Source organism: Rhopalosiphum maidis, chromosome 1 (genome assembly GCF_003676215.2).
Source record: "Rhopalosiphum maidis isolate BTI-1 chromosome 1, ASM367621v3, whole genome shotgun sequence".
NCBI classification, from domain to species: domain Eukaryota; kingdom Metazoa; phylum Arthropoda; class Insecta; order Hemiptera; family Aphididae; genus Rhopalosiphum; species Rhopalosiphum maidis.
Genome location: NC_040877.1, coordinates 85,191,393 through 85,208,217, shown reverse-complemented (window position 1 = coordinate 85,208,217; position 16,825 = coordinate 85,191,393). Strand labels below are relative to the sequence as shown.

General features: G+C 32.5%; 1 protein-coding gene across 1 annotated transcript in view; it reads right to left on the bottom strand.

Moving 5' to 3' along the window:
- Positions 1–2,473: 2,473 nt before the first annotated feature.
- Positions 2,474–16,825, bottom strand: part of LOC113557309 (leucine-rich repeat-containing protein 70-like) — a 51,213-nt gene continuing 36,861 nt past the window's right edge. The window contains exons 2-4 of the mRNA XM_026962760.1: positions 10,566–10,674; positions 4,381–4,764; positions 2,474–3,642 (exon numbers count right to left, since the gene is read on the bottom strand). Coding sequence (XP_026818561.1) covers positions 2,938–3,642; positions 4,381–4,764; positions 10,566–10,674 — 1,198 coding nt within the window. The 3' untranslated portion in view covers positions 2,474–2,937. The remainder of the gene's footprint in view (positions 3,643–4,380; positions 4,765–10,565; positions 10,675–16,825) is intronic.

Genomic DNA, 16,825 nt, shown 5'->3' with positions numbered 1-16,825 from the left:
TTTAACCTGTACCTGTCTTAATAACTCTATTATAAGTAACCACTAACTATGTATTTACTAAAAATCAACATAATATTAAAACTTCGCATACTTTTCATGACTAATTTATTATGTTTATCGTGATTGTCTGTGCGTGTTCTTATGTAAAATTATAGCAATTGAAAATTTATAATAAATACACTTCCGATTGCTATATTATATCAATATTAACATTCTTGGAAAATATTAAAATATATATACAGTGAAAACTCTTTATAACGAAACTCTTTACAACGAAAAACTCTATATAACGTAAACATTACATAAGAATGGTTGGTTTTCCTTATAACCCATGAGTCAAATCATTCTCTACAACAGCGTTTCTCAAAATGTGGGTCGTCAATCAATTTTTAGTGAGTCGTGATTTATTTTTTGAATTATGATGTCAAGGCTGTTATTAACCATAACAGAAAACAAGCACATATTTCGCATACACCTCATTCTTAAAAGTACATTTATAAAAATAAATTGGTTATAAACCTGTAAAATACTAAATATATATTACAAATTTATACATATTTATATAACACAAATTTTGTTTTTTATAACTACTTTTTGAAAAGTGAAACCATGTGGGTCGCGAAAGATTTTTCAAGGTAAATTCGGGCCGCGGTACTAAAAAGATTGAGAACCACTGGTCTATAACGTATAGTCACACTCAATAACGAAACAATATTTTATGTTTCATAACACAATTTACCTATTATCGTATTATAAATTAGAAAAGTAATCGGAAAAAATGCTGAAATTTCCAAGAACGATCTCATTCTTTTTTATCTACTCTTAATATCGTAATAATACCGTTATCATCGATATCCAATATATTCATTTTATTATCGACGTAATTTCTAACAACAACTTTGCTGACGAAAGAAATCTCTTGGTCCCTTCTGATTCGTTATAAAGAGTTTTCACTGTATACATGATAATAGTTTAGACTCGAATGACCTTTTCTGAATCTTTTTTATTCGGGAGCATTCCATCTCCTAATTGTAATTTAGGACGCGAGTGGTATGCGCCCTACGTAGATAGTGTACCTATATTATAAATACACGTACCTACGCGTATTATGTATTCGGGCGCGATCGAGCCGTCGCGGTCGTCTCCCGCATATAGTAGTTAGTATAATATTGTTCAGCCGCCGCAGAAGTGGGTACGTTTAACATTCGCGGGACACGGTCGTGCTTTCGCCGCTGTACGGTAATTAACAGACCTTGCAATGGTCAACACTTTGCATAAACCTCTCGCAGTTAATTAACGGTCACCGCTGTGTATTATCATAATATCGTATCGGAATTCAGCTCGCAGAGCTTGCCCCTCATAAACAGATTAAAATATATTAGTAAGTTTTGGTTCCAGACGTTCCACAAACACACTAGTACTCGTTCGACCGAGTGGTTATAAACAAAAATCACGCGTGTTTTTTATTATTTTTGTTATTGTATTGATATAATTAGGTATATTATATTATTGCTCTACGGGCACGACAGAGTACATTTAAGTATTTACAATCGTCTTGAACTTATTATAATAATATAACGATAATAAGAGGTAGTAATAATAATAATTATACATATATTTAATATACCGGGTGAATCACAAAGATTTACCATATTTTAATTTTAAATTATCAAATATTCGTGGTATATTTTGTATGTACATATTTCGTTAATTCATTTTATTATAATGATGTGTTTTTTTTTATATTGTTTATGTTACTATAGTATAAATTAAACAATTACATAAATTCAATATAAATAATATATGAATAACTGAAAATGAAGATCATAACATAACATTTTTTTAATATATATACATAATAATAAATAACAATATGATACTATTGGTTAAATATAAATGTAATAATACTACAATTTAAGTAGTATGCTAAAATGATAATGATATATTATTATAATGATTAAGGACGCATGATAGATTACGAAAATTAGAGTATATAATTAGTAATTACTATATGTTTTTATATCTTTATCGTCGTTTTAGTACCTATTCATTAATTGAAATAAACTACAAACAAGAATTTTTTTTATAACATTTTTTCAGTAAAAAATAATGCAATGATACTACTTAATAAATAATAACAGTTTAATACTTTTCACGGAAAATAATAATAATACAATATCTATTCTTAATATTAACTTTACCTTTTGACCTGTAATGAGAAAAATAATTAAAAACAGAATAAAATACAATCTATTTAATTATAATTTGTAGACTTCAAATATTTAACTTTTCTTAGAAAGTATATTATTGGCTTACACGATGTTTAATTAAAACATAATGAGTAATATTTTCATAATCAAAAATATATTTTAGTTTGAATTAATTTGAAAAACATGAAAATAATAATGTTTAAATTATAACTGAAAAAAATTTTGAAGATGTAACTACAATTTACTTAGCATTAAAATCCGTAAGTTATGTTTAGATTTGTAGAAAAGAATTTTCTTTGAGGATATGTAAACCGATATGTGACGAAAGTATATTTGTCCTAAAGATTCAATCAAATAAACACATAATTTATTGCAATATATCATTATTATTTACACGTTGAAATATAATAATAGTATTCACGAGGAAAAGAAACATTACCTACCTATAAAATAAATGTATCAATTAAAGTTCTCTCGAAATCACTCTTACGCCCGACAGCGTAAAACGCTATAACTCCTGGGAATTGCCTGATAATTAAATATATAGTATTATATTTTAAAAAAATGTTTGGCTTAAGCTGTTCCTATACAATGATACATCTATGTTATAACAATATTTATAATAGTATATATTATATAAATAAAATATTTCAATAGCATTCGATGGACAGTTTATAACTATAATAGGTAGTGATGGATTTGGACGGTTCCCCCACATGCAAAAGAATCACACTGCTATGTCGTGCAAAAACAAACCGGTCGACGTGAAGACCACAGCTACAACCAGGACCATAGTCGTGGTTACGCCGGCATTGGTCCTCGGAGGGGCAGCTACCGATGTTTGCAAGCATTTGTCAATTACCGCGGAATCAACGACGGCGATGGGCTGTCCATTGAGCTCCAGTGGCGAAATGCAATAGTTCTTGCCGGTGAAAAGATCTCGGGACGTGTTGCCGAACGGGCGGCCGTCTAAGAATCGAAATAGGTGACAGTCGCACGGGAAGTGGTTGCCGACCACGGTGAATCCGTCGGAAGAGGCGGAAGCAAGGCCTACGAACGTGCCCCGTCGTGGGCTGTCTAGTACGTGGTTGCCGTTGAACCGGAAGTGCCGGATGTGATTTTCCCGTGTCACGGTCAGGCTCTGCATCGCATCGATCTTGTTGTTCAACAGGTTGAGACTGCCAACGTGCGCTAGGCCCGCGAACGCGTCCGCCCGGATTATGCCCAAGTCCGAGTCTTGGATGGACAACACATGCACATGGCTGAGACCGCGAAACGTGAACGACTTCAGTGACGACAAGTCCATGAACGACAGCTTCAGCAGGCCCACCGAGTCCAGCCCATTGAACGAATCGGGCTGCAGTTGTTGGATGCCCGACGGTAGGATAAGATGTTCAACGTTTGTTAGACCGGAAAATGCATTAGGTGACACCTACATACAAGGTACAAAAAAAAAACGGTACGCACGTGACATTTTATACAATAGTAATTCATTGAAACTATGTTAAATTGTTTTAATTGTTTTTATCTTATAGGTATCTAATTCGTTTTGTTATTGAAATTCGATGAACAAAATAGCATAATAATAGAATAAAATACGAGACACCGGAAATGGATGTATACACATATATAGTTTACCAGGAGACTTGGCAGTAGGCTTACTATACACAGCGTTTTTACATGAATTGCGAAATCCAATACATAAAAACAATTTCATAATAATAAAATACAGTAATTTAAGAGTTATAATGCATACTTTTATCTAGGGTATACACGTAATGTAGTGGAGTGTTTTATTTTCTTAGTATTGAATCAAGTTATAAAGGATTTGCGACAGTTTTATGTAGTAGTAAGTTTTGAGGTTTTAAAATTAGAGTTGAGTATTCAAAAGATGAATTTTTTTTGTATTAAATAGTTAAATTAATTAAAAATAATATGACAACACGTAAGACTGACTGTCCGATTACTATTATTCTACTAAAAAACTTATTACTAAAACCGCGTCTTTTATTTATTCAGTCCAAAATAAAATCGTGTTCTATCATCATTTATAGATAAATCGTCTAACTAGTGTATTGTATTTTTGTATTAGTACCTATATCGTATTTATATCTAAGTGAACGTCTGCAGCGTAAAATCATCAGGTCGCGTGACCGGTCTATTTTCTTACCGTGTGCAATGGATTGTTGTTGAGCAGTATGAGCCTGATGTTGGCGGTGCCGGCGAACGCAAACTCGTGTATGACTTTGATCTGATTGTACCCCAACAGAATGGCCGTCACGTTCTGGAGACCGGCAAGCGAGAACTTGTCGAGCGACTCGAGCGGCGTGTGCTGGATGGACAACTCCCGGAGCCGACTGAGCCCGCGAAACGCGAACCGATCCAATCGACGTATGCCATTGGTGTCCAACGTCAGCTTTCGCAGGTGCCGGAGACCGCTGAAAGCATCGGTGGGCAAGTACGTCAGGTTATTTTTGGTCATCGACAGATGTTCGACGGTCTTGGGTAGGTCGCGTAGCGGCACGAACGTCAGGTGTCCGGAGTTGCAGAGGATCTGAAACGGAACAGCGCACGTGTTGACAATAATATAATATTGTGTTATTAACAAAATTATTTTTAAACGTTCGACAAAAGTGTTGGCTCTTTGTGAACTCGAACTAAGTTCACGACGTTCGTATTGTATTTGGGTAGCTCGGAGTACCCTTGACACTAACCCGTTACTTCAGCAGCAGAACAAATTTGCATAAGTGTAGCTGTAAGATAGGCTAACCTTTTTAAACATTATATAAATTTAATGTTATTCCAATTAACAAATAAAACGTAAACATTATCATTCTATACACGGATAATTATCAATAAAATTGAAAATGTACATGCATATAAAATATAAAAATATATTTCCTTCTCGAACTTTGCAAGACTGTAGTTTTTATATTATTATGTTGCCCATCACAACTCTATAATAAATTGCTATTACTATTATTATTATCAGTGAAAAATTTGTATTTTATTTATTTTTTAAATTTACGTCAATCGGCTTTTACAAAGTAACAAGAGTAATAACATTATTCAACAATAATAGTAACAAAGATAAGTAATAAAGTAAACATAATAAAACGCTATAACAGTGATAACAATAAGATAATGAGCCTATAGGTATGTACGAATTTTTCGTAAAGTACACGAGTCGTACACGCGCATCATTCTAGGGATAGAGACGCTGACGGAAAAGTTAGACCGGCTCTTCGGTTTATAAAAATTGCCCTGAAATCGAGTGTTGCTAAGAACGCGGATGCTGAGTCTCTTTAACGAGTAATGGTAGGGTCTATCTGCCCATTTAATAATCCTAAAATAAAGCGGTAACAACGGCTGACGTCTAGACGATAATGATTCGAGACTGTAAACTTCATTTATAGACTAATAAACATAGTAGTGATGTGGATGAACTATGTTTAAAAACTGTATTACAGCTTAATTATTTTAATATTATCCTTTACGCCGCTTGTAGTATATTAATTATCTAATTGAACTAATTAGTTTTAATATTTGTAAATTTTCTGTCTGTGAGTTATAATATAACGTTGATATTAAATTTTATTCCCGTCACTTAATAGAGAACGAGATACTTAATAGGTATATTATTAAAATTTCACACTCATTTCTACGGGTTAATAAAATTAAAACTGAATTCAACTATGTTTTGAATCATTAAAATAAATCTATAACGATAAATTATTCAAATAAAACCATAAATTAAATCTCCATAATATCGTCTGAGCCCGGAATGTTCTCGTACCGTCTGATCCCTCTTACGGGTTTAATAATCAATTTATTATGAGATCATTATAGTTTGACTTAAGTGGTCAAACAAATTTATAATTATATTTAATTTCATAAGTATGTAAATCGTATACTTATACTTTCTTACTGTCGTGTCATAAAGAATTTATTCAGATTTTAGATAACCGCTATTTCTGGTCAGAAGATTGCATACCGACTTACGTTTATAAATATACCTACCTATTTGTGTTGCCCGCCGATCTTTTAGTACATATCATATTAGTAATATACTTGTATTGTACCGATGGCCAGAAACCACATGTTATCATTATTATTACAGTTGAGAATGACTAATGCGTTTTTATAATTATTGCCAAGCAACTAGTCTACGGTTTTTAGTAAATCTAAATTCTAATTACATTCGTTTGTGAATTATTTATTACTATAATATACAGCAATAAAAATAGCAACAAATACTATTGTTCCTATTTTTAATAGACTACAATTATACTCACAAAAACATGCATTTTGTGTATACCTACATAAACACTCGTCACATCACATTCATACTCAATTTAGCCATGTGACTCATCAATATTCTAAAACGTTTGCCCGGCAATTCCGACCATCATTCCCGCTGCTGATCGAGCTACTTACACACACAGATAGAACGCGGCATTACGGTCCCAATGTCGCATTCACTATTTACTTTTTATAGTATAACATCCGTTAGTTGTACACGAGTACATACCCACCAGTTAACTATAAAGACTAGTTCACGTCTACTGTCTACATATAAAGATATAGACCACAAGGGTCGAATTACGAAATTAGTCGATGTAGTTGCCGTTCAGAGACGGTGGTTTTGAAAGTATTATATTTAATGTGGTAAGACAAATATACATCCGCTCGTCAACCTAACGCAACCATCCCTGAAGTGATCGCTATGATTCGTCCTATTGATGATTTAATGAATTTCAACTACGGTTAAAGAACAAACAACTGAAAATATTATCAACGGTTACCTTATTGAAATAAAAGCATATACAGTGCGATCAATAAACGTTATTGAACGCGTTACGCTAAAATAATGTTTACTATATACTTATAAATAAAATTATAATATTATTATACTTAATAAAATGGCCGATTTAGATGAGGTTATAATATAATATTATATATACGCATAAAACAATTATACTATACTACAGAATTTCAAATACGCAAATGTATATCTCACGCGATCAAATTTACGAAATCTACTGCATTTACTACTTAGGTTAGACCAATAATTTGTCTCCGTCCCGAATTAATATCGTACAACAATATAAGGTATAACAAAACTAATCACCTTGTATAGGTAATATATAATATATTGATTTTTCTATCAATTTTATCTTATTTATAATTATAATTACTTTATAAGCCAATGCGGCGAAGTGAAAGACTTAAGAACTCTGTTCATTTTCAGGATCTGCTGCTCAAACAGTTCGTGTCCTAGCCGATATACAGTAAAACCTTGCTAAGACGTATTATAAATTTATAATATTCGAAATGTTGGTAATCTCGACGTGATTACATGGTATTATATTATAATATCACAATTGCGTATTATATTAGTTTATTGGGATTTAGAAATATAAAATGTTTTTGCTATTAGGTAATTCTGTTCATAAATTGAATTTTGAATTCTCGTTTATAACTTTTCATAGTTATATGTTCGTGTACATAATAAAATGATCATTTCATTAAAATCATACATTTATGCGTGCATTTTGGTTAGTAAAAAGTTGATATTTAAACATAAATAAATTACTTTTGATAATATTTTCCTCAATACACAGCCAATATGAATATTATATTATCTAAATCAGTTTATAATAGTATATAATTTGAAAATTTAATTTTATTATTTCAGTTTTTTCGTAACGAACTTGTATTACGTCAAAAAATATAATTATCGCCAGTATAATCTCTATTGAATCGTTAATCACTCACTATTGTCGTATTAAAATAATATTTTCGATTTTCACAATAAAATGTTATCTCTAAATCGAAAAATATAGAACGGGAGCGTATAATATTATCACATGGTTTATACACGCGCTTGGTCACCAGCTCACATCCTCTGGAACATTACGCGTGGCACGTGCCAATGTGCACCGAACGTTATTATATCTGTAACTGTGTGCATAGTGTTTATGTAAACCACTCAATCAGCAGTTGCAGTGATCGAGTTTTGCGGACAAATCGATAACGAGTTAATAGTTAATATGAGGCTGAGTTGTGTGTGTACATTTATTTAGTACATGATAGGTGTTGCCATAGGTGTATTCTTATTGTAATGTATTAAAAATGGAAACTATTGTGGTATTGTGAAACCGCTCTATAACAATATTATTGTAATAAATAATAACGAAATGTGTTACGGAATCGTATGACAAATTCGATACGCAGTATTTTTACCAAAAACGGCTGCAGTTGCACACAATCTGAATAAATGCTTCACATAACACAAACACAACAAACCGAATATAATAATTATGCATTGTTCGACCACTCGAGTCAGATTTAAGCTATAATAATAAACCGACTATTCGATTCGTAAGAATAGACAGATTATTCGAGCTACAGTTAATTAAGTAACAGGTATAGAGCTGCAATTGAATCTGCTACGCTACGCACAAATATTTATCGTATTTATAATTAATAAATCGTATATATTATAACGGAACTAATAGGATCGCATTCTCGATCAAATGATGAATATAGATTATAATATCGATTTTATATTACTTACTCACATAATATTGAAATATTTACAAATATTAAAATTAATTACAATTGTGTGTGTTTAGTATACGTACTGGTTTTTTGGGTGAATTAATACAGATCGCTGCAATTCCATTTTCCACTCGTTTATGTCACAACAATAGTGGTAGATAATATCATAATACAAACAACGTATTTATAATAATAATATTTTATATAGTTGTGATTGGGCATAGATATCGGCCACAAAAATTACACGCTTAAAAAGATCGCAAAAGCGTTTTATATAATATATTTGGTAGATTTATACCATAGATTAAAATTTTAAAATTATACTTAAAATCACTCACTTATTAATACGATTTACACACTATTTTTAAAACAGAATAAAACTAAGAACTAATTTAGTTTGATTTATTTAACTAACTTAATCATTTTCTTCAATTATTGGTAGATACTCTGAATTCTGATTCAATGTAAACACTTTAAATGTTGTCAAATAAGTTAGCATAATATTTCATCAACAATCCTGATAAATATAATTTTGAAAAAATGTCTTTATATTCCCGAAAATTAAAAAACATAGTAGGAATTGCAACGTTTACCATTTTTGCGCAACCAAAGGGTTAACTCGTAGTTATTTTTAAATGACTCCGTTTAAGTTATTTAGATTTTCTATAATCAAAATATAATAGTAAATTTATAGACTATAAGCATGATATTATTTAATTTAATCGACCCATATTTTTACCGTGACAACTACCTACCGATGACCGATATGAACAATAAATTCAAGCAAGATAATCCAAGAAACAAATATGATGTTTTGTCATATATTGAGTACTACAAAATGGAAATTTGGCACGGCACGTATAAAATACCTGTAATATTTATAATTTTGTACCTTTTACCAAAAAACGTATTGCTTACAAAAAACTTTATCTGTAAAACCAATACAATACGTTTATTATTTATACATATGAGATCAGCGTTAAAGTAATTTTTGATTTACATAATTTTGGTATTAAAAATAAATGTTTTTAATGTGATCTAATTACTAAGTGAAATATTTAACTTATATGTATATATATATACATTATAATATTAATTATAACTGTATAATAAACATGATGAACTTTATTTTAATCTCCAACACTCGTTTGTCGGTTGATTTATTTTTTAGAAAAAATATTAAACACCATGTCCACATTAAAAGTCTGTGTATATAATATAATAATATATACATATACATTATCTGCACTATTTATATTCGTGTCGTCAACCGAATCATATTCTATACGTATACAAAAAAATCGACGAGATAACTTTTTTTCGTAAATAAAATATAATCGAATATAGGTTTTCTAGAAACGTAAGGGACCCTTTTTGTATTTCAACGCGAAAAAAAATCACCAATACCGCACTACATAAAAACCTTTGTGAATTAAAAAATAAAATAAAATAAAATAAAAAACGGGAAAACGGGAAAACCTATTGCCCCGCCTGACATGTTCCGCGTAAAGCAGCTGCTGTAATTGATTCGGTAAGCACGGGGACGGGTAATATAATAGCACGATATTTATGCGCAACGGGAGCGGCGCGAAATATACAATAGTGAATTTTAATATATCAGCGGTGTCCAGTTCAGTAGTTGGAATAAATCCAAATTTTAAACGAGAGATTATACAATAATAATAACGGTGTACGATATTATGGTACAACACGTTCCTCGCGACCGACGAGTTTCCGTTAAATAATGCATTATAATAATAATAATAATAATATATTGTAGTCGTTATTTACTTGTGTGTGCGATAAACAGATGCAGTCCGAAGGGCATGACCACGAAAGCGCTGAGTCGGCAGTTATCATTAAAATCAGCGTCATCAAAGCACGCATGCCGTTCATTTGTCTGAAAAACAAAAAAGTTTTGGAAGATGAAAATAAAAGTTTATAAAATGCGATTCAAATTCATTCGCGGCGCGCTGGCATACTCTATTCCCGCAAGACGCGTACGCCCGCAGAGCACACCGATGTGACTCGTTCGCATCGTATACAGTAATACTGTGTGTGTGTGTGTGTGTGTATTTTCTCTTTCTTTTTAAAATGCTAAGTTTTTAGGTTATTGCGGCCAAGCGAAAAGGCTTTCGGACGACTTGTTAAATATGTATACATAGGGTTGTGAAGTATAAATATAATGTAGTGGTAGAAAGAGTTTGTGATGTAGTTAACACGGCGTTGACAAAATAAAATATAAAATAAAAAGAGCGTATTCGGTCCAACACTGACAATCCCGGAGAGCATCGCAGTTTGACGAGATGAAATGCAAAACTTTTTCACGTCTTGCGCATATACACACCGTACACCACGAACATCCCGAGTTGACAGGCCGCATATGAATAAAATTACACAGTATATTTTGCCTATTGCTTATACGGATATTGTATAATATTGTATAGGTATATATTATGTATATTACAGTACGACAGTTGCCAACTACGACACCATGTCATACAGAGTGATATCAAACATGCCTGTGTACCACGATAGGTACATTTGTATCATCATTGATTATATTATATTATATTGAATTAAATTCTGATTTTCGGATTAAGTCGTTTCGTGTGGCAATACAAACCATTTTTTTTTAAATATTCAAGAGCTCTCCCTGTTTTACTATGAATTGTTAATCGGTTGATGTTTTTAAAAATGTCGATTTCTCGAAATTGAACAAGTAGTTACTGAGCTATTATACTTTATGTAATAAGGATAACAGTAAGTAATAATAAATTTAGAATACCATAATATACTGGGACAACGATTACAGCACTAAATATTGCATCTATTTTATATTCTTTGTATATCCTGCGTATATTACAAATCGTTTAATCAAATGACACTCCTTCAATTGCATAAAAAAAAACCTCAAGCATTTAAAACTATTAGATTTTACTAAAAAATTCGAAAAACAGAAATGTTTATAGATTCTAATGAGTAATGTAAAATACTAAATTAATCTGAATTTCGCCAACAGGGGTATCATTCCTATGCAATCGTGTTTTCCGTTTAAATCGTGTTATTTCCACAGCGCATTTGACAATATATTAAATATACGACCTATTTTGTAAGAAATGCACATTTCTTTCTTTTTATAAATAAAAAAATAACTGTGAGCGTGCTCAGCGTATCGCTCGGTATACATCACCCACCTACAAATATTAAGTACAATAAACGCATTATACGCATCAGGTACTCGACTTGCCCTACACTCTCCTTATCCGTGCGTTGCGGAGTGGTCGGGGGCTATTTGCAAGCTCGTGAGTATATTATGAAAAGATCCGATACACACTTTAACACACATTTACAGACAATGGTCCATCGAAAACAATAAATAATGTCATCGTGCTCGGAAGTACGCGTCACTCCATCCACGTGGCTCCGTTCCGATACCATCCCCTTCGGCGTTTTTCTAGACGATCATTATAATATAATATACTCATACGCGCGCATCCCATTATAACATAAAAATATATTTAATATATATACGGGGTGATTCTTTTTACCGTAAACCTGTAGACGACGATTTTTTGGATAATGACATTTTCAAAACGTTTTTCTTCTCTCTTAAACGATAGACGTTTTACATCAATTATAAGTACGATAATAAATCGTCTACGATGTTTCGATTTCAAACAAAGTTTTCCCGAGACATTTCTCGGTTTACGGTAAAACAACCGTTGCATAATATTATGATATTATTATTACTGTAGACGCACCGAAATCGTGGAATGCGGGGACAGAGCGCACACTGCGTACTCCGGCGCCACGAGTGAGCGAAGATACTTGTCAGATCTACACAGGGGTGTACTCGAAAATCCACTCTTTATAAAACTCGCGTAAGGCGAAAGCCGCCTGCGGTCTATTGTACACATATTATTATGAATGTATTAAAATACATAGACGTTGGAGATATTTTTCCCTCCTATTATTACACTCAATGATATTGCATAAAGTCATTTTAGCGATTTTAAATCTATTTGATTACCGTAGCAAAAACTACGTACTTGCTACTGTGTTAACCGTGAAATATGAATAGCCCGTTTGTAAAATGCCAATCAATAAACGATTTACGCATCTATTGAATATTGCTTGACAGTATAAATTTGACTGGCTGTTTTTACATGAAACGCTTAATAAAAAATAATAAAAACATTTAACTTTGTTTATTTTCAAAAATATTCAATTATAAAAATGTCTATATTGACTTTGATGATTTCAACTCATTGGTCCCGAAACGCATAGTCCCTCCTTTTTATGGGGTTTTTAAGCTTTTGATTTATACGTTTTTAAAAACACACACAAAACTTAATATCGTCGTACGTCCTTTATTTACTCGGTATAATTGCAAATCGCGGTAAAAGGTAAGAGTTTAAATATTTCACCGAAAAAGTTCAGTTCTCGTATAACTATCATCATAACTCGTGTACTTCATTACTAAAACGATTGATACGCCTCTGTGTTCAGTACACTTTATTATCGTATTGTACGCTATTGTAAATTTGTATTACAGCTGATCGAAAGTGATGAATAAAAAAAAAAAAAAAAATACAATTTCTCTAATATTTTGTTTGATGTTTGTCCTTCGTGGTTTATGTTAATTTCGTATTCATATCTAAAGCCAGTGGTAGAACTAGGAGGGGGGGTGAAGTCAGGGATTGATTCCCGGGCGTAATTTTGTTGTGAGCCTTTATTTAATTTTTGATGTTAGAGATTAAAAAACTATTTATATTTCACATAATTTGTTTAAGATTTTGAGATTACCACGTTTAAAGGAATAATTAAGTCAATAAGAATGTACTATTTTTGAAATTTGAATTCCAATTATTAAAAAACAATTGTAGGGAAAGATATTTCAGTCTTGGTCTATGTTTGGGCGTAATTTTAATATTTTCCCCGGGCATAAAAAATCTTTGAGTTCCGCCTCTGTCTAAAGTGAACTATCGTTTATCGTTTACTTCTATGATAAATATCGTACCTCAATCGGTATATATTCGTTATTAATTTCATCATTTGCCAACTTTCTCACCGAATAATAATAATAATAATAATAATAATAATAAATATTAAAGAGGTTTAAGTTTAGTCAAAATAATCTCAAATTACTGGGACACAACGTAAACGGGCGGAAAACAATAATGTTATAGAGCGATTATGGTTCACGTAACGCTCCTACCGAATTATTAAAATACAAGAGGGGTGGTGAATAGGTGGTAGGCGGTAGATAATCATATTTGCGATATCTTTTATTACAGTAACAGCGTTTAAAAAAAAAAAAAAAAAACCGTCTAGAGTTTGCCAATGTAATAATACACATATTTTTTTTTTCGCATCCCATTCCCCGGCCGGCCGTTTGTTGTCAGCGAAGTTTAATCTTCTACCAGTTCCGGAATTAGCAGAAGCTCCTTTATGTACAAATTTGATTGTTTTATATTCCGTCGTTTTCAAAAACGGCGCGCCCCGCAGAAAAAATGTAGACGCAGAGAGAGCAAGAGATGGAAATACGTTTTACCTCTGTACCGGAAAAAAAAAAAAAAACAGAAACAGAAAAACGTTTACAATATTATTAAGGTAATACCCGACTCGTTTTATTGTCTTCATTACGCGAACATTTTACTCGTAACCGTATCTGCACACTTTACATCCTTCCCATCCGACCGACAGACCATGTCATATTTGCCGTATTTGCCGTGCCCTGCCCGTATATAGACAACGGTATGTATACTAAATCGAATCGCTAGTCGTTTTCTTTTTATTTTTTATTACGCGGGGCCGTGGGTTGTGTTGCTGTTTTATATAAGTATTTTATATTAAAAACGAACGACAATTTATTTACCCACTTTATGCTTTCCACAAGTTAATTAAGAGGAAAGCTGAAACACAAGTCTAAATATACTCACATTATATGTGTGTGTGTGTGTGTGTGTAAGTGACTCTTAAGATCAACGGAGCGCGTTATATTATTGCGTCGAAATCGAAATTTTGAATAGGTTATTTTAGGTCATACATAAGGTCAGAAGATGTTTTTTCAACATGTATACTCGTGGCCTTTTCGTTTAAACAATTATTTATACTGACAATCGTGATTAATTAATATAATCATAGGTAGGTATCATAATATAAGTACTTTTATAACCGGCCGGTTTAACGATAAAAGTAACCGATATACCGATATACTCGCGTGTGTGTCGGTTACGACGTACAAACCAAATAATTAAACATAATAATAAGTTGTGTAGACTTTACATCATACTTGTACAGTTTAATTTTCGACATCGGTTCGGTTATAAATAGGTGGGCGTTGCGTATAAAACTTAAGTTTCTAAAATATATTAACTGTAATTGGATTTGTAAAAAGGTATTGTGTGTACTCGGAGATGGGAATACCGCGAAAAAGGGGCACGACTGATTTTTTTTTTTTTAATCATTTTATTTGTCGATCTATCTATAATATTATGCACGTAAAGCTATACACTTCGAGCAGTATAGACACAGATGATTCCGGAAATAGTGGTTGGGGCGAGCTAACGCGGTGTTCGGGGTAAAGTGGCGGTTAGTGACGGGGGAAGGACGCGGCCGCGCACAATGGACACGCCGCAGTCGCGCGTGTAATCAGTGACCGCAACGGACTGATTAGAGGCAAACTGCTGGACGACGGCGGACCACAAAACCGCCGGCTTCCCGCGTTCAACACAAATAGCAAACGTGTATAAATACGTGATACGAGGGCGGCGATCTGGGGGGAGGCTCCGGTTTCAAAGTCCGTTTTGTCAATGTCCCTCTGTCTCTCGTCGGACGACTGGAAACGAGCGGTGGCTGGTACGGCCGAGTTGCCCCGCCACGCCGGGCGGGTGTGCACGTGTTTAAACAAGTGTAATACGTACAAAACTTTCATCGCTTTATAAATGAAACGCAATTATCGTTAGGTATATCGTCGGAGATATTGACATCGTTTCGTAAACAGTGCCCATCCGACAACACGTGCCCGATACAGCCATTCCGGCGTAAGTGCAATATAGGAAGGGATACTAAGGAGACTTTAGCGACTCCACAAAAATTACCATCTCCAAAAATCAAAGCCACAATTTTTCCTTATTTTTTTTTTTTTTTTATTCGATTTGTATATCTTGTTTTCCGATCGATGTTATTGTTGTTCATTGTTTTAGAATTTATTTATTGAAATATCATCCCTAAGTACGTGTTTTTATTTTCAAATGTATTAAGATTAATCGATTTGAAATCCAAAATAAAAAACGTAACTAAATTTCAACACATTTGCTTTAACGAGTGTATTAATTAGTTTTTTTATTTACTTGTTTTCGTTGAAAGTACACGAAAATATATTTTAAAGTGAAAAATCTTATATTATATAAAACGGTAATAATAGTGATAAGTTGTTACCAATTTACAATCCTTAGGTACCTATTATACGAGAGTTTAGAATGAAAACTTTTGTACATTAATAAAAATCGTGTGAGTCAAAATTCTTAGATATAAACAATTCTCTGATGCAAGAATTTAACTGAGGGGTGGTTTAATTGACTTAAAAGAACATAGACCCATCCTACCATCAAATAAAAAAACTGACGGTGTTCCACCACGATTTATATTTTTTAGTAACTGTCTTATAGTCACGTGATAGTAATTACTATAATAATATATTAATTATAAAACTCTGTACTACTTCGACTGCATCACTTTTAACACGGTTTACACATGTCAATTACCGGTTGTCCGGCATTAATTTACAGCAGTACCATTATCGTTGACATTGTTAATTTTCACTTCAAAAATTTTAAATTATCATAACACTCATAACAATTTCACACTACCTTAGTGCAATTACTAGTACAGGTAACCACTGGTTCGGAAAATCTTAAAAATACGACTCTATCTCAATGAAACAGAAATTCAATTATAACTATAATGGTACGGCAATTTGAAAATAATATGAATAAAGAAAATTTATCGGTTAAAATATATAATGTTAATTGCCTAAATTATTT